The sequence below is a fragment of the Panthera leo genome, chromosome B1, assembly GCF_018350215.1.
Source record: "Panthera leo isolate Ple1 chromosome B1, P.leo_Ple1_pat1.1, whole genome shotgun sequence".
Classification (NCBI taxonomy): Eukaryota; Metazoa; Chordata; class Mammalia; order Carnivora; family Felidae; genus Panthera; species Panthera leo.
This window is the reverse complement of record NC_056682.1, coordinates 49,079,156-49,101,515: the sequence shown is the minus strand read 5'-3', so window position 1 is coordinate 49,101,515 and position 22,360 is coordinate 49,079,156. Positions and strand designations below refer to the sequence as shown.

At 37.4% G+C, this 22,360-nt stretch overlaps 1 protein-coding gene across 1 annotated transcript in view; it reads right to left on the bottom strand.

Moving 5' to 3' along the window:
- Positions 1-4,337: 4,337 nt before the first annotated feature.
- ESCO2 (establishment of sister chromatid cohesion N-acetyltransferase 2) overlaps positions 4,338-22,360 on the bottom strand; it is a 29,834-nt gene continuing 11,811 nt past the window's right edge. The window contains exons 4-11 of the mRNA XM_042934931.1: positions 22,056-22,149; positions 18,345-18,402; positions 14,561-14,684; positions 13,653-13,784; positions 12,460-12,549; positions 11,685-11,828; positions 8,569-8,735; positions 4,338-5,803 (exon numbers count right to left, since the gene is read on the bottom strand). Coding sequence (XP_042790865.1) covers positions 5,671-5,803; positions 8,569-8,735; positions 11,685-11,828; positions 12,460-12,549; positions 13,653-13,784; positions 14,561-14,684; positions 18,345-18,402; positions 22,056-22,149 — 942 coding nt within the window. The 3' untranslated portion in view covers positions 4,338-5,670. The remainder of the gene's footprint in view (positions 5,804-8,568; positions 8,736-11,684; positions 11,829-12,459; positions 12,550-13,652; positions 13,785-14,560; positions 14,685-18,344; positions 18,403-22,055; positions 22,150-22,360) is intronic.

Here is a 22,360-nt window from a genome sequence, read left to right as displayed (position 1 = left end):
GACCGCACATTGACCAGGCTTGTCGATGGCAGGCACTGCAAAATGATCCCGCATGCTTTCCATCTTGTGTCTGAATAGAGCCTTGAAGTCCTCAACACAGAGTTGCAGAAAATTTGCTACCAACTGTAAGAACATTTTTTATTCTTATTCTGGAACTTGTTCTTTAAGTCTCAGATGTTGCCTTCCTTTTGGCCATTTGCCTCATTTTCAGAAAAGTAATGTGACTGGTTGGAGGATACAGTGGGACTAATCTTTTTGCTGTATTAATTATAATTAATTATAGTTAGCAAATAAACAGGCTCCTCCCAAGTAGCTTTCTCACTTCCCAGAAAATCTCCCTTTGCTATCAGTGTAAGGCCTCCAAGAGCCTTTTGCATCTCTAGAAAATGGAGACAGGGGCGCCTGGGTGGCTCAGTTGGTTAAGCGTCCGACTTCAGCTCAGGTCATGATCTCACAGTTCATGGGTTCAAGCCCCGTGTTGGGTTCTGCACTGCCAGCTTGAAGCCTGGAGCCTGCTTCGGATTCTGTGTCTCCCTGTCTGTTCCTCCCCTGCTTGTGCTTGTGCTTGTGCTTGCGCTCTCTCTCTCAAAAAGAAAATGGGGATAAGTAGCTGCTCAAGAAATGCTGAGGATTATTTATTGCCTCCTGGTTCCTACTTCAATCGACAATTTGTTGATTGAAATTAGAGATTTATAAATAAAATACTATATATAGGGTGTCTATGTGGCTCAGCCCATTTAGTGTCTGACACTTCATTTTGTCTCAGGTTATGATCTCACGGTTGTGAGATGGAGCCCCGAGTTTGGATCCGCTCTGGGTGTGAAGCCTGCTTGGGATTCTCTCTCTCCCTTTCCCTCTGCCCTGTGTGCATGTGCTCTCAAAAAAAGTAAATAAAAAAAATATATATATATAAACTTGTGGGATACAGCTGAAATTGTGATTATAGAGATTTATGGTCTTTTTTGTTTTTAAAGTTTATTGAGAGAGACAGCATGAGCAGGGAGAGGCAGAGAGAGAATTCCAAGCAGGCTCCACACCCAGCAAGGAACCTGACGCAGAGCTCGATCCCATGGATCATATCATGACCTGAGCTGAAATCAAGAGATGCTTAACTGACTGAGCCACCCAGGTGCCCCGAGATATATGGTCTTAAATGCTATTGAAACCTGAAAAATTGGTGAGCTAAGAATATAAGAAAAAGTAAAACTCCCTTCCAAAAGAAAGACGTATAAATTTAAAGACAAAACCTACCATAGAAAATGGAGAAATCTATAATGGATAGGATCAACAATGCCAAAAGTTGTTTCTGAAAATACGAATAAAATTTATAAGCCTAATAAGCCTTAGCAAGAGTCATCTAGAGAGTAAAAGAAAAAAAAAAGCATCATAAATGAAAAAAGTAAACATCAGTGCATCTCCTATAGATACCCAATCGCTCTCATGAACAGATGAAGAAAATCTCAAACAAAATAGTAGTAAACCAAAGCCAGTAACATAAAAACCTCAAGGCCAAGTTGAGATTATTTCAGCAAGACTAGGTTGACTTAAGAACAATGTAATCACCATATTCATCCAATGAAGAAAAATCAGTTACCTCCAAAGAAGAAAAATTTTGATAAAATCCAGCGTTAAATGTTTAAAAGCCTCTTAGAAAAACAAATGCCTCTTAGAATCCTAGGAATAGAGAGGAGCTTCGTTAACATGAGTGTATATCTAACAAGCTATGGTAAATATTTTATAGTTGCTATGGATTAGAAAGTTTGTCCCTCTGAAATTCATGTTGAAGCCTAATCCCTAATGTGATGGGAGGGGGCGCCTTTGGGGGGTGATTATGAAGGCGGAGCCCTCATGAGAGGGATTAATATCCCTGACAGAGAGAGGAGCTCTGCCATATGAGGATACAGCAAGGAGACCGCAAGCAAGGCAGGAAGCGGGCCCTCACCAAGTCCTGGATCTGCCAGTGCCTTGAAATTGGACTTAACTGGACTCGGGAACCAACCAGAGAGCTAAATTGTTAAGCCACCCAGTCTATGGCATTTCATGAAAATGGTATTTTCATGAAAAATGAAATGAGACATTACTTCAAAACTGAAAACCCAGGGGCACCTGACTGGCTCACGTCAGTTAAGCATCTGATTCTCGATTTCAGCTCAGGTCATGATCTCACGGTTCTTGGGATCAAGCCCTGTGTCTGGCTCTGCATTGGGTGTGGTACCTGCTTGGGATTCTCCGCCCCGCACCCCCCCCCCTCCCCCCCCCCGCACATGCATGCAAGCTCTCAAAATAAACTTAAAAAAAAAAAAAACCCAACAACCTGAAAATCCAAAAATAATCTGCAAATGAATCTTTAGAATTAAATAAATTTAGAAAGGCCGCTGAACCGAAGATCAATATGGAAAAGTCTGTTGTGTTTTATCAGCAAATGAAACTTTAACAATCTTATTTCCAGTGGTTTCAAAGAAAGTATCAAATGCTTTAAGAGTAAATCCTAAAAAATTACATAACTACACTGAAAACCCCAAATTGCTGAGAAACTAAATGGGGAAATACACCAGAAAAATATATCTTTTACATTCAATCCTCCCAAACGGATCTGTAGATGTGATGCAATTCCAGTAAAATCCCAACAGATTTTTTTTTTAATTGGTGATGGCTTTTTGAGGATCTTAAACCGATTGTAAACTGTACATGCAAATGCAAAGGATCAAGAATACACAAAATACTCCCGGAGAGAAAAAAGGTGGAAGAATTTACAATACCAACTTCAGGAATCTGATAACACAATGTGGTACTGGTGTAAGGATGACCAGCGAGGCTAGAGGGAATAAACAGGCAGAAAGAGACCCATACGTTGGACGCAGTTTATCACAAAGGTAGCATATAATGGCAAAGGTAGCAATGCTTATCATCAGTAGTATAGATTATGGTATTTTTTTTAACATTTATTCATTTTTGAGAGAGAGCATGAGTGGAGGAGGAGCAGAGGGAGAGGGAGACACAGAACCTGAAGCAGGTTCCAGGCTCTGAGCTGTCAGCACAGAGCCTGATGTGGGGCTCGAACTCAAGGACCGCGAGATCACGACCTGAGCCGAAGTCGGACGCTCAACCGACTGAGCCACTCAGCCACCCCAATAAATTATGGTATATTCTTTTAATGGAATATACAACCATGAAAATGGGTGTCAACTAGACAGAATAACATGGATGCATCTTGACAACATACTCAATTTATATTAAGCTCAAAACCAGACGAAACTTTTAGACATCAAAAGGTAGTTACATTTGGGGAAAATGATGATTAAAGAGAATGTGAGGCGGACTCTGGGCAGCTGGCAGTGTTTTACTTTTTTGACCTGGGTAGTAATTACGAAGGCGTTGATAATGGAGATGTCCATTTTAGCTTTACAGGAAAACCGCAAAGAGAATTCCCATATACCCCACACCTAGCCTCCCCTATTACCCACGTCTTACATTAGTATATTTGTCACAATTAACATACCAATGAGCCAATACTGACACACTAATGAAGGTATACTTGATTCAGATTTATTTTGCCCTTCTGTGCCGGGACGCTGTGTTACATTTAGCTGTCGTGTCTCTGTGGCTATGATAATTTCTCAGGCTTTCCTTGTTTTTTTTTTTTTTGTTTTTTGAAGCTTTTATTTTTTTTTAGAGCAATTTTAAGTTCACAGCAAAATCAGAGGAAGCAGAGATTTACCACACAAACCCTTTGCCCCTCACATGCATGGCCCCCACTACCAACATCCCACCACTAGGGACACTTGTTGCAACTGATGAACCTACGTTGACAAATCGGGTTTCTTTACTCTTGGTGTTGTCCGTTCTATGGGTTTGGACAACGTTAGAGATGGACCCGTTTACAGTATCCTGCACAGTACTTTCCCTGCCCTCAAAGTCCCGTGCCCCACCTAGTTATCCTCCACTCCCCTCGAGCTCCTGAGCTTCTCACTGTCTCCAGTTTTGTCTTTTCCAGAATATCATACAGTGGGAATCATACAGTCTGCAGCCTTTTCACATTGGCTTCTTTCACTCAGTAATATTAAGTTTCCTATATGCCTTTTTGTGGCTGACACCTTGGCTGCCTCCAAGTTTTGGCAATTATGAATAAAGCTGCTATAAACATCCAGTGTGCAGGTTTTCGTGTTGGCTATATTTTCAATGATTGGTTTTTGGAATCAAGGAGCATGTACTGTTTTTATAATCACAAAAATACAGAAAAAATCAATACATTTGGTTGTATAAAAAAATAGACAAAGAGAATATTGAGAAGAATTTTAATTGATTCATCACAAAAGCACTGAGCAAGCAAAATAATGTTAATAAAAATTTTTAAATAAAATATTTAAAACAAAAACAGCAGTGCAGAAAACAGCATTAAAATGTTTGCAAAATTACATCTTAACACTTCCATATTCTTTCTGGAATGCAGGCTTTTAAATTTTGGAAACATGTTACCTTACAGGCAAATAAAAGAATGCACGTGAACAGATTCTACCGAGTTATAACCTGGAAAACTACTTCCCTAGCGTCTTACCACCAGACAGCAGTTGAGTGATTTTTAGAATCAAAACAATATGAGTAATTCTTTGCTCTTCAAAGAAAGTATCCAAGAATTATACTAGAAAAATGTGTGCATACGGAGGTGTATTTACATAATGTTATCACGAGTTCTCCGGCCTAGATATATTCATTTACTAACCTCAGTTATATTACTATAAAATAGTAATAGTTCTATCACTATTCATTTTGTCACCACCTTCGCCAGATGTCTCAGAACAAGATGTATTTTAAACATGCAAAAATATTAAAAATGTAACCATATGAATCATCTAAACGAAATGGGCATCTATTGTGTTAATGACATCAATCCCCAGTAACAAGTGTACTAAAGATTAGTACAGTTAGCATTTTCACACTGAAATGAATGAAATGACAATAGTGCAATTACTACGGTTAATTTTAATTGAATCTGATGACAAGTATGTCTTGATTGATATGATTTGCAAAAAGATTAAAACATTAAGCTACAGAATTCTGTTCTACATCAAAGGATATGGAAATTTTGCTCATTCTTTATTTACCATAAAGATGGGAAAGCCCTATTACAAATTAAAAATTCGAAACACTTTCTAAATATTTTGAAACTCAGTTGCTACAGCCAATACCTATAAACTAAAAATTTTGTGTACAGAATTTGGGAATTACCATTAAAGATTGGGCATGGAAATTATTTGCCTATCTTTAAATTTTATTTGCTTCTGATGGGGCATGAGGTAATCCCTGTGCAAAAGTGTGCTTCATAAGAGAGAAATGGTCACATTTCTGTGGAAACCACCTTGCTTTGTCAATGTTTCGATGAAGGAGGCATGTCATTTTCCAGTTAGAGCTATCAAGTTTCATAATTAAGGATTCCAATGCTAGTCAGTATATATTATCCAAAGACTTTTCCTTTTTTTGAGTCCCCAGATACTTTTCAACAAATTTATCCCTCACTTTTTGATTCATAAGAAATAAAACTAATACAGGTTTATGTGTATATATGTGTGTCTTAGTATTTTTATTTTGGTATCTATGAAATAGTTCATATTATAGGATATGGGGCTGTCTGAAATCGTCCACACAGTAACTGTTCTATAGTAGAGACTGGCTTTAACTATTAAAATTATATACAAGGAAATTAGGGGTGTTGCAGTATTTGGTTGCAAATAACTTGCCATCTGGTGTTGGGTCAGAAAATGCTATTTCATCAGTCTTGAGAAAACAGCCAAACATGAAGCAATTCCTAAAAAAGAGGAAAAGACAATTTAACAATGGAACTAATTTAAAATTCTGATTAAACATTAGCATACGTATTTTAAAGCAGTCCAAATATACAATTTTGATCTCTTTAAGCACTTTTTTTTTTGGTTTATTTATTTTGAGAGAGAGAGTATACGGGAGGGTCAGAGAGAGAGGGAGAGAGAAAGAGAGAGAAAGGAGATGAAGACAAAAGAGCTAGGACAACTACATGCAATGTGATCTAGACAGGAAAAAGAAATGCTATGACGGACGCGGAGACACATGACAAAACTGATATATGGACCATACAGTAGAGGAAAGCATTACATCAACACTAAACACCCGGTATTTGATAACTCAAGTATGCTTACATGAGGAAAGATCTTTGGACTTAAGAAATACACGCTGAAGTACGAGGGACTAAAGGGGCGTAATATACATACCTTACCTTTAAATAATTCAAGAAGAAAGTAGATGTTAAAACTTGATGAATTTGGGCAAAGGTAAATAAGGGCTTCTTTTTCTATTCTTGCACTTTTTTATAGGTTTTATTTATTTTTGAGAGAGAGAGAGGCAGAACACAAGCAGGGAGGGGCAGAGGGAGAGGGAGACACAGAATCCGAAGCAGGCTCCAGGCTCCGAGCAGTCAGCACTGAGCCCGACACAGGCCTTCAACTCACCGACTGTGAGGTCATGACCTGAGCCAAAGTTGGACACTTAACCAACTGAGCCACCCAGGCACCCCACAGGTTTGAAATTTTAAAAATATAAAATTAAAGATTGGATTCAATTAGAAGTTAAGATTTAAGTATATGGTATACTATATAATTTCACACAAAGTTTATGGCTGAATTTACTAGAATCCAAAGCAAAATACTGGTTTGATTAAATAGAGCTTACTGTCTCACTTATAAAGTGACATCAGTTATAGAAAGAACATGAGATCTGTGGGTTTGAGTCCTAACTCTGTCCTTTTACTAGCCTGTCTGTGTAAACGTGTACTAATAATCCCTGGTGAGCCTCTGTTGCTTCTTATGTAAAACAACTAGGGGCGATATTCTACCTTTGTAAGGATTTAAACATATTTTGCCTGTATAAACCAGAGAGAATGAAGCCTAAGGCCCCTCATACAGGATAGCTGCCACTTATGTTACCTGTATTTCAACTCACAGATGTGAGAAAAGAGATGCGTTCTCAGATGCATGTTTTTATTTCTCCTTTAAGGGAAACTTCTGCTTATAGATAACCTACTTACTGCCTTAGTACCCGACATATGATCTACACTCATCACCACCTGAGAGCATATCAGGAATGCAGAATCTCAGGCCCCACTCCAACCTACTCAATTACACCTGCATTTTAACAAGATCCTCAGGTGATTCCTATGCACTTTTAAGTTTGAGAAGCATTGGACTACTACTGCCTGGTGGAACTACTTTAGATACTGGTATTTCCCATGCCAAATTTGTATCTCTTAGTATAAAATATTTAACATAAAATATAAAAAATAGAGGTACTTCGGGGCACCTGCGTGGCTCAGTTGGTTAAGCATCCGACTTTGGCTCAGGTCAAGATCTCGTAGTTCACAAGTTTAAGCCCCCACATCGGGCTCTGTGCTGACAATTCAGAGCCTGGAACCTGCTTCTGATTCTGTGTCTCCCTCTCTCTTTGCCCCTCCCCCGCTTATGCTCTGTCTCTCTCTCAAACATTCAAAAAAATAGAGATTTTTCATAATTAACTATCAAATAAAATCATTATAGACACTAATTCTCACTACTCCCCTTTATAAGGTATGTGCAGGTGACTAGGATTATGGCCCAACACTGGATCCCACAGCGGTCTTGGGTGTTCTTCCCTAAAAAGCGTACAGGACTCATAAGACTAGATCACTCCTCAAAGTATGGTCCCTGGATTGTAACCTGTTCTCTTAAGTATAGAGGTCGAGAGAGTAAGTGTTGTGAAACGAAACTCATCCATCCAACCAAGATCAGGTATGTTAACGAGCAAGTAAGTCATATCACTAACAGTTTAGTGAGTATGAAGTGGTATCTCACCATGGTTTTGGTTTGCGAATCCTTGGTGGCAGCCATATGTATTTCAAAGAAGAACTGTGTATTGGAATCCTTTGCCCATCTTTAATTGGGCCATTTGTCTTTTTATTGTTGTATAGTAAAAGTTCTTTTATATATACTGGTTATACTGGACTCTTATTAGATGAATTTCTCCCATTTTGTGGGTTGCCTGGCTAACTCATTTTTACATTTAGTTAGATTTATAAGTCTTCATCAATTACTGAGTCACACAGTAGTCAATGAACAATGAATGTACAATTTCTGTAGCTCTTTTAAGCCTGCATTTTGTTTGTATAAATTATATTTATTGCAATGTTAAAGTTCACATCTGCTGAATCTAATAAAAATGGGGACTTGTATTTCTCATTTTTTTATTTTGTTTTCCTATTTCATTTTCTAGCAATTCATTTTCATTTTATTAAAGTGTTGCTCTGCAATTAAACTCGTCTTTCACCACAGGTGGTTTAATAAGCACTGGGCTACAATGTTTCACATTTGGAATGTTGTGCCCTAAACTGAGTACATCTAGTGTATTTGCTTGTTTGTTTTCCAGTGCCATTGCTGGCCTTAGCCTGACTTTGGCAGTATTTAAACAGAAGTGTCTTTATAACATCATTCCCTTTGACTCATAAACCAGGAAAGGTTCTGGGAAAGCCAATCTGGGTCTAGATCCATTTTATTTTATTTTATTTCTTACCTGAGAGTATCCACCAGTCGTCTTGCAATGCGCTTTCTTCGTTTCAGTCTGAAGACCCAGATTCTACTTATTCCACAGACTGCAGGTTCTGGTACATCTGAACATTGCCAAGCCCGATGACATTCTTTAGAGCTTGGACCCGTTGGTTCGGACAGGACACGGAAGGCCTACAATGATAATACAGACGCATCTAGAGCTAATAGTACAGTTGAGTTCACATTTCTTTGTAAAAACCATTCCTCAAACAAGACTTAAGTATCTAAAATTAATCTTATTACCTTCACCAAAAATGTTAAAATTCTGATACTTCCTAGATTCTTATCCACTTATAGTCACACAATGCATGGGGGCACCTGGGTGGCTCAGTCGGTTAAGCATCCAACTCTTGATTTTGGCTCAGGTCATGAGATCAAACACCGCATTGGGCTTTGTGCTGTCAGGGCAGAACCTGCTTGGGACTCTCTCTCCCCCTCTCTGCCCCTCCCCTGTGTGCAAGCTCCCTCTCTCTCTCTCTCTTTCTCTGGAAATAAATAAATATGGTCACACAATGCTTAAAAAAATACTGGTGTTGAGATATTCCCATATTCCAGTGGATTACATACCATTATGAAACTTCCTTCTTCTATTGATTAAAAAATTATAAAAATCAGACTCTTACTTTTAATATAGTACATAAACTTCTCCCATTCTCTCCAGTCTAAACTGCATTTATTTATGATATCCTAAAAAAAAATGATAACACTAAAGATTTTTGCATATTAACTATGAAATTTGGGTGGTATTTAAGGATCTTTAAAATAGTACAGAGGATCCATGTATCCTTCATCTGGCTTCCTCCAATGATTATATATTCTATAGGTGCAGTACAATACCAAAACCAAGGGATTAACATAGGTATAATGTTTGCATATATTCCCATGTCATGGAACAACTTATCACATCTGTATCCATAACCAGCATACAGAGCTACTGGATCATCTCAAGGATCTTTCTCTTGTTGTCTCTGTGTAATAATGTCCACCTTTTCCCTCAACCATCTCTAAGCCCTGGCAACCTCAATCTATTCTCTAACTCTATAATTCTGTTATTTTGAGGATGCCATATAAATGGCAGCATACATCATGTGATCTTTGGAGATTGGCTTTTTTCACTAGCACAATGCCCTTGACGTCTGTCCAAGTTGTTGCATATATCAACAGTTTGTTCCTTTTTATTTGCTAATATTCCATTGAATGGATGTACCAGTTTGAGTGATCATTCACCTACTGAAGAACAGTTTCTTTGTTTCTAGGCTTTGACCACTACCAAAAAAGCTGCTATAAACTTTCAGGAATGGACTTTTGTGTAGAGTAGGTTTTCATTTCTCTGGGATAAATAACCAGAAGTAGGACTGCTGGGTCATATAAATGTAGGATTAGTTTTTTAAGAAACTGTCAAACATTTTGTAGTCCTAACATTTTATGTTCTCTCCAACAATGTCTAAAAGATCTAGTTTTCCCTGCAGCCTTGCCAGCATTTGATATTGTCACTATTTTTTATCTTTTTTTGAGAGACAGAGAGGAAGAGAGAGAATCTTAAGCAGGTTCCACACTCAGCGTGGAGTCCAATATGGGGCTCCATCCCATGACCCTGAGATTGTGACAAGAGCCAAAATCAAGAGTCAGACACTCAACCGACTGAGCCACCCAGGTGCCTTGTCACTATTTTTTAATATAGCTGCTCTGATAGGTGGGTACTTAAGTTTTAACTACCATCAAGAAAACATTGCTCTTGAAATACGAAAAAGTAGAAGAGAATATATGTTATTTAGCTATATTTGCTTATTATCACTACATAAATAGTCTACTTCTTTAGAATAAAAGGCCAAATTGACTACTAATACAAACCAGCTGCTTTTCTCTCCAGCTTCTGAAAAACACACGAGGGACACTATATTGTGTGTGTGTGTGTGTGTGTGTGTATACATATAGGTATATATATATATGTATATGTATGTATATATGTATGTATATGTATATATGGTGAAAAAAGAGAAAATAAGGAAGAGTAATAAAGATAGTAGAAATGAGGGAAGAAAGGGAACCACTTACACAAAGGTAAAAAATTTATGCTAGTATCATTTTCAGATGTATTGAGAAATCAAATATTTTTAAAAGGAAGGAGACCTAAGTGTGGGATCCTATAAAGTCAGGTAAAAAGAACACCTCTGAACTATAATTCTCCTTTGCTAAAGATTATACTATAAGCTCCTTGAAGGCAAAAACTCTCTCTATTCTAGAAAAAAAGCTGGCAACCTTTTTCTGTAAAGGGCCAAGTTATAAATATTTTAGGTTCACTGGGCCATGTGATCTGTTATACCTGTTACAAAAACAACCAGATAATATGGAGATAAATAAGCATATCTCTGTTCTAATGAAACTTTATAAAACAAGTGGTGGGCCACACATGGCCCAGGCGCTGAAGTTTGCCAACTCCTCTTCCAGAACATTGCTCATTAGTACCTAAAATAGATTCTAATTAAGGGACAATAATTATTTTGCCAAATATATTAACCTGCACTAAGCCACATCCTCAATATCTGGGCTCTACAGATTTGCTTATTTAAAATCACTAGTCCAGGTATGGAAATGACTACATGAACACAGGACAGACTTACTTATCCTGCTTTTATATACAGCAAAATACCAAATATAATAGAAATAAATTACTTCAATTATCTATATGGTCCAGGATACTTTAGCAGGGGAAAATGCCATCAATGGTAGCATTTTTTTATTATTATTATTTTTTAAGTTTACCTATTTATTTTAAGAGAGAGGGGGGGGGGGGGAGGGAGGGAGGGAGGGAGGAAGGGAATGAGCAGGGGTGGGGCAGAGAGAGGAGAGACAGAATCCCAAGCAGGCTCCACACTGTCAGCACAGAGCCCAATGCAGGGCTTGAACTCACAAACCACGAGATCATGACCCGAGCCAAAACCAAGAGTTGGACACTTAGCCAACTGAGCCACCCAGGCACCCCATCAATGGTAGCATTCTTAACTGCTTATTGAAGCCTTCACCCAATTACTTTATTTTGCTCACACATTATGCCAATAATTTAAAAGACATATACCACACCTGTTTGATGGGCTCTGCAATTAAACACCCAACTACTCTCTTTTCATCAGATATGAAGAGAAGAGTCTTGGTTTTGTTTGGACATCTGGGAACAACTTGGTGGAAGCCCAATTCATTATCAACAAGTTCCTGGACATCTTCTACCTAATGATGTTAAAAAACAAAAGAGATTAATTTGTTTTAAAAAGAACGGAAACTATATATACATTTATGTACAGAAAATGTGTACCTTTTACCTCTATTTCCTAAATTTGCACATCCCCAAAATTATTTTACTACTGATGCATGTATCTGCCACTTTGAAAACAGAGTCTGAAAATCCTATTTTAAAGAGCACTTTCAGCAGAAAGAAATGCAGATGCCTAGGGGGAGTAAGGGGTGGGAAGTGCCAAAACAGATTTTGTTTCAGCTTTATTCAATGTGCACTGAATACATCCAGCCCATGAGACACGCAGTAACAACATAAGAGAGAGACTCTGGGGTCATTAATTTCTCAATACTGAAAAATTTAGTTTATCTTTCACAAGTGAAGACGAAGGTAAAAGATAAGCAATAGAGCCTTATCTGTTCTCTTAAATCTTTGACTGTCACTTCATCTTGTAATTCTAAATTTAGTTTTGTATAAACCACTATGAATTTGACGCCTGCATGAGAACCAGAATCACCAGAATGAATTAGCTATCAGCAAAGGGATTTTACACTTCAACATGGGTTGAATTCTTGGTGAGAGGAGAGGGAGTAGGAGAACAAGGATTGAGAAACTAATGTTCCATACCTTTCTGATAGCATAACTCGGATCATGTGGCAGGACCAACAAAATTTTCCCATCCCAAAACTGTGCTACTATACGTTCTTTTTTCCAGCCCTGACGAAAGAAAAAAAACTCAGTTTAATCTGAAGAGAGAGAACACACACACACACACACACACAAAACCATTAAACAATTTGGTCTAGAGAGGACAAAAAGATGAACAATGAATGATGCGAAAAAGGACAAAATCTGACTAAAGGAATGTGGGAAGGGAAGTAAAAGATGCCTGAAATAAAGTACCTGTCCTCAACAGACTGACTGACACCCTACGTGCTGGGAGACATTTATATTATCTACTATAAAATAATGGAAAGTCAATTAAGAGGACTTCATAAGAATATAGAGAAAAAATGATGAATTATTAGGAGTGGGAAGGTAGAAGAGGGCTAGGATAAGCAGAGTTTTAATAAACCACACTAAAAATATTATAGGAAAAAAAAAAGAAATGCATTTGAATAGCAGGTAGAACATAAAGGACAACAGGATGCATGATACCAGAAACGTGCTTGATGAAAAGGTGGGACCTCTCCTTTCAGAAAAGAAAAAGCCTGGAGAAATCACAGAAAAGCGGTTTTTCTAACCCTATCTACAAAGAATACTCCTAATAACGTGAGGAGGTATGGGGAAGTAGGGTCTCCTCAAGTCTTTGAGTTTTATATCCTAATTGTGCAGCTCCGCTCAAAAGGCTAGAGTTAAGGATGAAGGGTGTTCACTCAACCTAGAACAACACTTATATCAGGATAGAAAGTCTGAAATGGCACTTTTATTAAAAGTTAGCTTTTGGGGCGCCTGGGTGGCTCAGTCGGTTAAACATCTAACTTTGGCTCAGGTCATGATCTCGCAGTTCGTGGGTTCGGGCCCCATGTTGGGCTCCGTGCTGACAGCTCAGAGCCTGGAGTCTGATTCGGATTCTGTGTCTCCCTCTCTCTCTCTGCCCCTCCCCTGCTGACACTCTGTCTGTTTTTCAAAAATAAATAAATGTTAAAAAAGAAAAACTTTTTAAGTTAGCTTTTAAGTACCATCAGCCTCAAATATTAAGACAACAAAACTGTAGATGATATTTAAAGATACAGATCTTCCAATATTTAAGCAAAAGAAATGTACCTTTTAAACCAGTTTTACTTTTAGAACAAATTGAAAGACTGTTTTTGACTTACTGTATATTTGATCCCCTCCAGAAATCTGTGGTGATGCTGGACATGTTGCATTTCATCCTCAGGGCTGGATGCGGTGTAGATCATGCCACAGGACTTACACATGGTGGCTCCAAAATGTTTCTGACCTGCGTCCTGTAATTGGGAAAAGAACAAGTCCATCTAAACACATCACAAATAGCTCTATATTTAGTTCATGTAACCATTCATTCAAATTTCTCCCTATTTTTCTTTTATGCTGGCACAAGTGAAATACTAAATGAAAGTCTGGTTACTATGTCCCCTCCCTCCACCTCCTAAACAAAATGGAATGAGAAGAACCTAAAAATGCAATAAACTGATGCAAGAAGTGAAATGGTCTCTTTGATGGTATAAAAAAAAAATCAAGATTCTTTCGCTTGACCCATAGTTCTAAGAAGGAATCAAATCAAATCATAAAGATAATGGCTAAGATGAACAATAGAGCATAATTATTAAGCTCTTAAGTGAAGAGACCTGAAAAAGCCTTGTTTCAAAGACGCAGGGCAAAAATCCCAGGACTTGTATATTCATTATATAGTGTTTTTCCTTAAGTGATTAGGAATATTAAAATTCTTTGCCCCAAAAGTTGATAAAAAATAAATACAGTACATAATAAAAGTTCAGAAAAGCACAGATAAATTCATAAATATAGAAAAATCAGGAATATTCACTGTCATGGCTTATTAACTTCCATTCTATCTCATAACACATTGCCCAACACTATCAGTTTGAAAATCTACTTGACTAGTTTAAATGCTACCACTACAACAAAGCTGGCATATACACAACTCAGAATGTCTGTAAACCATGTTAACTCTGCTAAGACAACATGTCTGCCTTCATGTTCTACATGAGAGCCACATACAGGAGGAGCTTTTAAATTTACTCACAATGATGAGCTGGTCTTTTGTTTCTTTATTTGTATCTCTAGTATTAGTACTTTTCTGTGTATTGATCTGTTTCAAGAGGTTAGCAGATATGATGGATCCCACAGAAGACTGTTCAACTAAAGATCTTTGAAATAAAAGTTAATAAACATTATTTAATAAATTGAAATGTCTGAGAAATTACGATGAAAACAGCTATGTCTATAACATTTGCAGAGCACCTTGCAATTTTTAATGCCTTCTATTGACAATAACTTAATGAAGCAATAGGGCTCAGAACAACGAGAAACCGGAGGCCCACTCAGAGAGGATCAATAACTTACCCAAGGTAACTAGTAAAGAATAGCAGTTGACTTAACTCTTAAAAAGTGATTTTATTTTATTTTTTGCTTTACCAAATTTTAGGGCAATGCTTACCCTAAGCATAAAGAAATCCCTGTAACGCCACAGCAAATAAGAAGATTCTATTCTTGAATCTCACAGTCCCACAGGAAGTCAGCTACCAGTATATTATATCCAACAACTCTATACTTGGGCAGTGAGTGAGGTTAATATATTCACTTGTCCTCACACCTAAAGCATCACCCCACTATTTTCAAACTTAGGAAAAAAATATTTTGGCTGGATAGATGTTGTTGAGGCAACCTGTTCCAATTAGGAAAGAATGTGGGGACTGGCCTAAAGAGGTGGTAAACTGGAGGCTCTTGGGCCAAATACAGCTCACAGATATGTTTTGATTGGCTTACAGTGTTTAAAACTGTGGATTAGGGGCGCCTGGGTGGCGCAGTCGGTTAAGCGTCCGACTTCAGCCAGGTCACGATCTCGCGGTCCGTGAGTTCGAGCCCCGCGTCAGGCTCTGGGCTGATGGCTCGGAGCCTGGAGCCTGTTTCCGATTCTGTGTCTCCCTCTCTCTCTCTGCCCCTCCCCCGTTCATGCTCTGTCTCTCTCTGTCCCAAAAATAAATAAAAAATGTTGAAAAAAAAAAAAAATTAAAAAAAAATAAAAAAAAACTGTGGATTAGGGGTGCCTGGGTGGCTTGGTCGGTTAAGCGTCCGACTTCGGCTCAGGTCATGATCTCATGGTCCGTGAGTTCGAGCCCCGCATTGGGCTCTGTGCTGACAGCTCAGAGCCTGGAGCCTGCTTCCGATTCTGTGTCTCCCTCTCTCTCTGCCCCTCCCCTGTTCATGCTCTGTCTCTCTCTGTCTCAAAAATAAATAAACGTTAAAAAAAAATTAAAAAAATAAATAAATAAAACTGTGGATTAGCTACCAATATTTTAAAATCTAGAGATCTCACTTAAAAATGTGTATTTCCAATATTGCAAGAGACACTGTAAGATCACCAGACCATTATTTCTTCAAAGAATGTAACTAACACAATGCATGCTCTTTTATTTGAGGTATGCATTCCCCATTTGGCTCCAATCTCCACCCAATCTCTATAGGCCCTGAGTTTGTAACCCAAGTCTTATAATAAAAGGACCTTTGTTTTCCAAGGACCAAAGGAATAAAAATCTGTGGAGAGTAGAGGTTTAAAAAAAAAAAAAAAAAAAAGGCAAGGAAAAAAAAAACAGGTGACCAAAGCAAGAGATTCAGAGAAAACTCACAAGAAAAAAAAAAAAAAAACACTAGAAAAATAAGTGTCCAGTGTTTTTTAAACTAAGCCAAACTATCCTGTCATTTGACGGTAAGAAATTTATTTTACATTATGACCAATATAGATACACATATAAAACTAAAACCAGAAAGTTTTACTAAATAACTTACTGTTAATAAATAACTGTGAGAGATACATTATTCCATTAAAAAAAAATGCTGGACATGACGCTCTTGAACTGCTTTGACAAACCACTAATGGTATGTGCCCGTAACACAAAACACACTCTCTAGGCTGCTTGACTCGTGCCGTTTATACAACCTTTGCTGAGTAACTCAGCAAATTCCCATCCCTGCATGTATGACCACAATCTCTTTATTTCTATCTTAGCAATTTTAACATTTTATTATAATGCCCGTCCTCCTCTAATCATAACTTCCATGATAGGACCATGTGTTATTTATTTTCACATCTCCAAAACTCAGTATAATAGTTCAATATCATATAGCACTCTATAAATGTTTGCCAAATGAGTGAATAAACAAAAAATGAATGTGAGACAATGAACCTGGAGAATCTGTAATCTGCCTAAAGTAAAAGTCATAGATTAAACCACAAGTGATTGACGAGATCTGACCCTTTGGGTCCTACATAAAGAGAAATTTCAAACAATCCAACCAATAGTATTCTCATATCTCCTTAGGCTAGATTAATTAGTTTATACACTTATATCAGCTAATTGTGGTAGATTTCAATCCTCAATAAATAGTCATGAAAGAAGACATAGATGAAAAAACAGAAAGGTGCAAAAAACTAGGAACATGGCCTTTAAAGAGGGAAAGTTGCTACCCAACCCAATTTCTGAGGTGATGGAGGTACCCTAAAAGTAGAACTCAGCTAGAAAGTTCCTTGCTCAATACATACAGTTATTTATCATCAAGGGGGACAGAAGTACCAAAACTACTTAGGAAGATGTTAAGACCATAAGATACTTCTTTGCCAGAGCTTTCTAGCCTATTGTTCTCACATTCATGCTTCTCCTCTTCCCAGTCTTAGCTTTGACCAGCATAGTGGCAGCTTCAACCAGGATTTTTTTTTTTATGAAATTTATTGTCAAATTGGTTTCCATACAACACCCAGTGCTCATCCCAACAGGTGCCCTCCTCAATATCCATCACCCACCCACCCCTCCCTCCCACCCCCCCATCAACCCTCAGTTTGTTCTCATTTTTTAGGAGTCTCTTATGTTTTGGCTCCCTCCCTCTCTAACCATTTTTTTTTTCTTCCCCTCCCCCATGGTCTTCTGTTAAGTTTCTCAGGATCCACATAGGAGTGAAAACATATGGAATCTGTCCTTCTCTGTATGACTTACTTCACTTAGCATAAGACTCTCCAGTTCCATCCATGTTGCTACAAAAGGCCATATTTCATTCTTTCTCATTGCCACGTAGTATTCCATTGTGTATATAAACCACAATTTCTTTATCCATTCGTCAGTTGATGAACATTTAGTTAGGCTCTTTCCATAATTTAGCTATTGTTGAGAGTGTTGCTATAAACATTGGGGTACAAGTGCCCCTATGCATCAGTACTCCTGTATCCCTTTTTAGCCAGGATTTCTAACAGCACTAAAGCTGCTGTAAGTTACTCACTCCTCTGGCCAGTTTCCTAGTCTATAAAATGGGGTAACACTGGTACCTACATCATGAGGTTGTAAATGCTCATTAAACATGAACTATCATTAATATACTGTCACCCAGGAAAGGCAATACAGCTGAATGGGCTTTAATTCAGATACGGATTCTAGTGGCTGCTAAGAGCTGTTGCTTCTAAGCGATGTGAATTACTATCAGTTTCCTCGGCTGAAAATGGAATTATTAATAGTATCGATCTTCTGGGCTGTTCTAAGAATCAAGTGAAATAAGGGATATAAACTATTTATTATAGGTCAGGTACTGTATAAAAATGTTAGCAATTATTATCACTCAAACCCATAAAGATATTTCCCTTCTCTTAACTCTTAGGTTCTTATGAAGTTTCTAGGAGAGGGCCTGATTTCATCTTATTCTCAATATCCCCTTAGTGGGGAGGAAAAAAAAATACTCTCCAAATTACATAGTGCAAGAAAGAAAGATACCCAGAAGGACTCAATTAAATAAACCTTAAACATTAAAACAAGAGCAATCCTTACCTTTTTGTATTGACTGAAGACACACTGAAGATCGGGTAGACAACAGAATCAGGAGAAACTGGTTGGGGAAAAAAATGACAGTAATTTTGTATTATAAAATAAACTCAAAGCTTTAAATCATAAAACTTTAAATGTTAATAAGACCTAAATACTGAAATCACTTGATTTCAAGACTTAACAAATAATCAAGACAGTATGGTCTAGATCAATGGAACAAAATAGAGAGCCCCAACCACACCCACGCACATACAGTCAACTGATTTATGACAGAGAAAAAGTAATTAAATGGAGAAAGGAGAGTCGACAGATGTGCTGGAACAATTGGACAGTCATATGCAAAAAAAAAAAAAACAAAAAAAAAACCCCAACAACACTCTTCTATAGAAATTAACTCACCATGGGTCACAGATCTATTTGTAAAGTGTAGAACTATATAACTTCTAGAAGAAAATGCGAGCGAAAACTCCACAACAACTTGGGTTTGGATATGTTTTTACATATAACACCAAAAGCACAGTACATGAAAGAAAATATTAAGTTGAACTTTATAAATTTATACATCAGCCATGACGTTGAGGGATCCCAGGATGGAATGCACACTGTGACGAATGAATCTAACTGTATTAGAACAGGGTGGCATGACCGCGATGAAGGAGGTAGGGGAAGAATGGGCAGGTGACCTAAATATCTTTATCAAACTGTGTTTTAATTAGAAATTATAAGGCTAAAGACAAAAGGACTGTAAATATTAGACTCTAACTGGTAAATATTTCTCACAGGAGTATGAACTAACGATTCTGAAACTATTGTGCAGGTGTACTGGGACTGAACAATTAAGTGGGTGGGTAATGAATAGTGGAAAGGTTTTTCCCTGTCTAAGGGAAGCCATGGATAAACAAGAAAGAATGGGATAAACCCTGTGGTATTGGATTAGAGACCGGGACAGCAAATTTGAACTTAGGTTTATTTAGTATATGTACAGATGGAGAGATACAGAAACAATTATAGATGTGTTCATACATGGTATGTATATGTATATTTCCTAGCTCTGTTTGCTGAGAAGGCCTAGAAGCAGTAACACTCCAGAGCAGTGAGCACACTAAGTCCAGATCTTGGTTTCTAAATAGAAGCCTAACAGAACACACCAGTTTCCTGGGAGAAATGGCTGATTCTAGGACTGGGGCAGAGAAAATACAACATGAGGCTGGAATACCCTGTAGTGCCAGAAAATAAAGAAGTGCTCAAAAGAAACAAAAGGACAAGGCATGCCAAAGAGGATGACTTGAAAAGATGTCCCATTGGTAAAAACTAGAACAATGTGAACAGAATAAATAATGTAGTATTGGATTACAACCCAAAATAAAAATATTCATGAGTCCATACTATTAAGTGTCCATGACTCCATTTACTTCAAGATGGAGGAAACAATTAGGAGAAAAGAGACAACACTTCTTTACATAAGAATTCCAAATAATATATGTGAATATCTCCACTCCCCCAGAAGATGGAGCTTAATCCCCTCCATGAAAGGATGGGCTAGACTTGGTGACTTACTTCCAAAGAACAGAGTATGGAAAAGGAGTAAGAGTGACTTTACAGTAGAGAAACCTGACAAACTTGACCTTGACCAAGTGATGTCACATGGACATCTATAATGTCATATGGACATCAGTACCCCCAATCCAGTGTGGTGAGAAGGGTACTTCACGTCAGGGGCATTCTTTCCCCAAACCCATTAACTCCATTCTATTGATGAGAAAAGATCAGACAAACCAAGATTCAGGGCCATGATACAGGATAACTGGCCAGTACTCAAGAATGTCAAAATCATGAAAAACATGGAACAAGGAAAAGACTGAGAAAATGTCACAGACCGAAGGACACTATGGAGACATAACTAAAGGCGATGTGGTCCCTGGACTGGATTGTAGAACAGAAAGAGGGCATTGATGGAAAACTGCTGAACTCCAAATAAAGTCTAGAGCTTAGTTAATAGTAATGTACTAGTATCAGTCTCTTAGTTTTGACAAAAGTACAATGTTGACATCAGATAGTAACAATGGGAGAAATGAGGGGAGTAATATACAGGAACTCTCTGTACTGTCTTTATAACTTTTCTATAAATCTAAAATTATTACAAAATAAAAGTCCTATTAAAAAAAAAAAAGCCAAAGTTAAAATAGTAGTTGTTTAGAGAAAAATAGGGGACAAGCGGGCTACTGAGTAAAAAGCAAACTTTTAACTTTGCATTGAAAAATAGAGCTCATTCTCTAGAAACAAGGCCAAGACAGGTCTGATCTGCTGTGGGTTAGTTACTTAACCTAAGTCTGTTTCCTCTTCTATAAAATGGGCATACGAACTCATTTCCTAAGGTTGTGAGAAATGATAAACTGTAATTATTGCTACAATCCTTTACCATTTGTACAGTACCTTTATGAATTTTGCCATATCCTTGTGCCATCTGTATTATTTTTTGTTCATGAAATGTTTTTCTTTAAATGGACTTTAGTATACTGACATAAATCTATTTTCATTTTTTTTTCACTTTTTTTTTATTTTTTGAGAGAGAGAGAGAGAGAAAGAGAAATCCCAAGTAGGGTCTGCACTCTCAGCACAGTGCCCGATGTGCTGACCCATGAACTCTGAGATCATGACCTGAACCAAAGTCAAGAGTTGGTTGCTTAACCATCTGAGCCACCCAGGCACGCCTAAAATAAATTTATTTTAAAAGCAAACTTTATTAACTACTGTAAAGAGAAAGCCACTGTTGTTCTGTTACATGTTCTATTAGGTCAGTAATAGCACAACCCATAGGAAACATAACACATACTAACACTTAGCACTGCCTGGTACATATTCAGCACCTAGTAAATACTAGTTATTAACAGGGTATCTCATAATTATCATTATGAACAATCCTTCTCTATATATATCATTAGTCCTCTTAAGGGCTATTGCTCCAGACTATGCTCTTTGTTTTATCTGTTTTCTTCCTGTGAACTGCAGTTTTCTCACTGTAATCAATATATATACACTCCAAGAATTTTAATTTATTTTCAAACTTACAGCTATAACCAACAAAGTAAAGTTATCCAGAATCTGGTTGGTAAGTAGAATGTTAACCTCTGTGTATATTCATGGTTTAGTAAATACTGTTTAATTGAACAATGACATTACAAGTTAGTAATGGGATTTCAGAACTAAGAGAAATTTAAAAATGAAGACTAGAGATCTCATCCCTAGACCACATAGTTAATTAGTGGCAGACCTAGACAAAATCCCAAGGTTCCTGATGCCCAAGTGTCCTTTTGATGGCTTCATAAATTATGCTTACTTACAGTAGAGTTTTGATGATGAATATATAGCATAAATTGTTTTTACTCCTTTCTATTATTTTGGGTAAAAGACAGGTAGGGTAGGTATAATGAAAAGACCAAGTTCTAGGGAGCTTAAGTACCCTGGCTATATCCCATAGACCAATTATGCATCAGTATTTTGTCTTAAATTCCAGCCTAAGGTCTCCTTACCTTCCTCGTTTTCAAACTGCACTACACTGCTTACTACAGAAAACAGTGTCACTGAGATAAACATAAAGATACAAATAGAAGTACACATACTGAATAAAAAAAAAAAAAACATTATTGTACAGAATTCCATATCGACACATGTAATGAATTACATGAACTCATTTTGAGAAGTTTTCTTACTTACCCGCCTTGTTTTCACTGAGAGAATCTTCTGAAGGAAAACATTTATTTTCATTAGGTTTACATTCTCTTGAAGAAACTACTCCACCTGATGAATCCTGAAAATGAATAGGGAAAATTAAAAAAAACTCTAATTCTTAACGATTTTCTATTTCATGAACGGATCCCCACAGATCTATTTCTAAAACAAAATATCTAGTTTATTACAAATTACACTTTTTAACTGACTTTAAATCCTCAACTTTCAGACGATTTTAAGGATAATTTCCCCTATATTTATGAAATGTACATAACAGAGTGTGCATATTT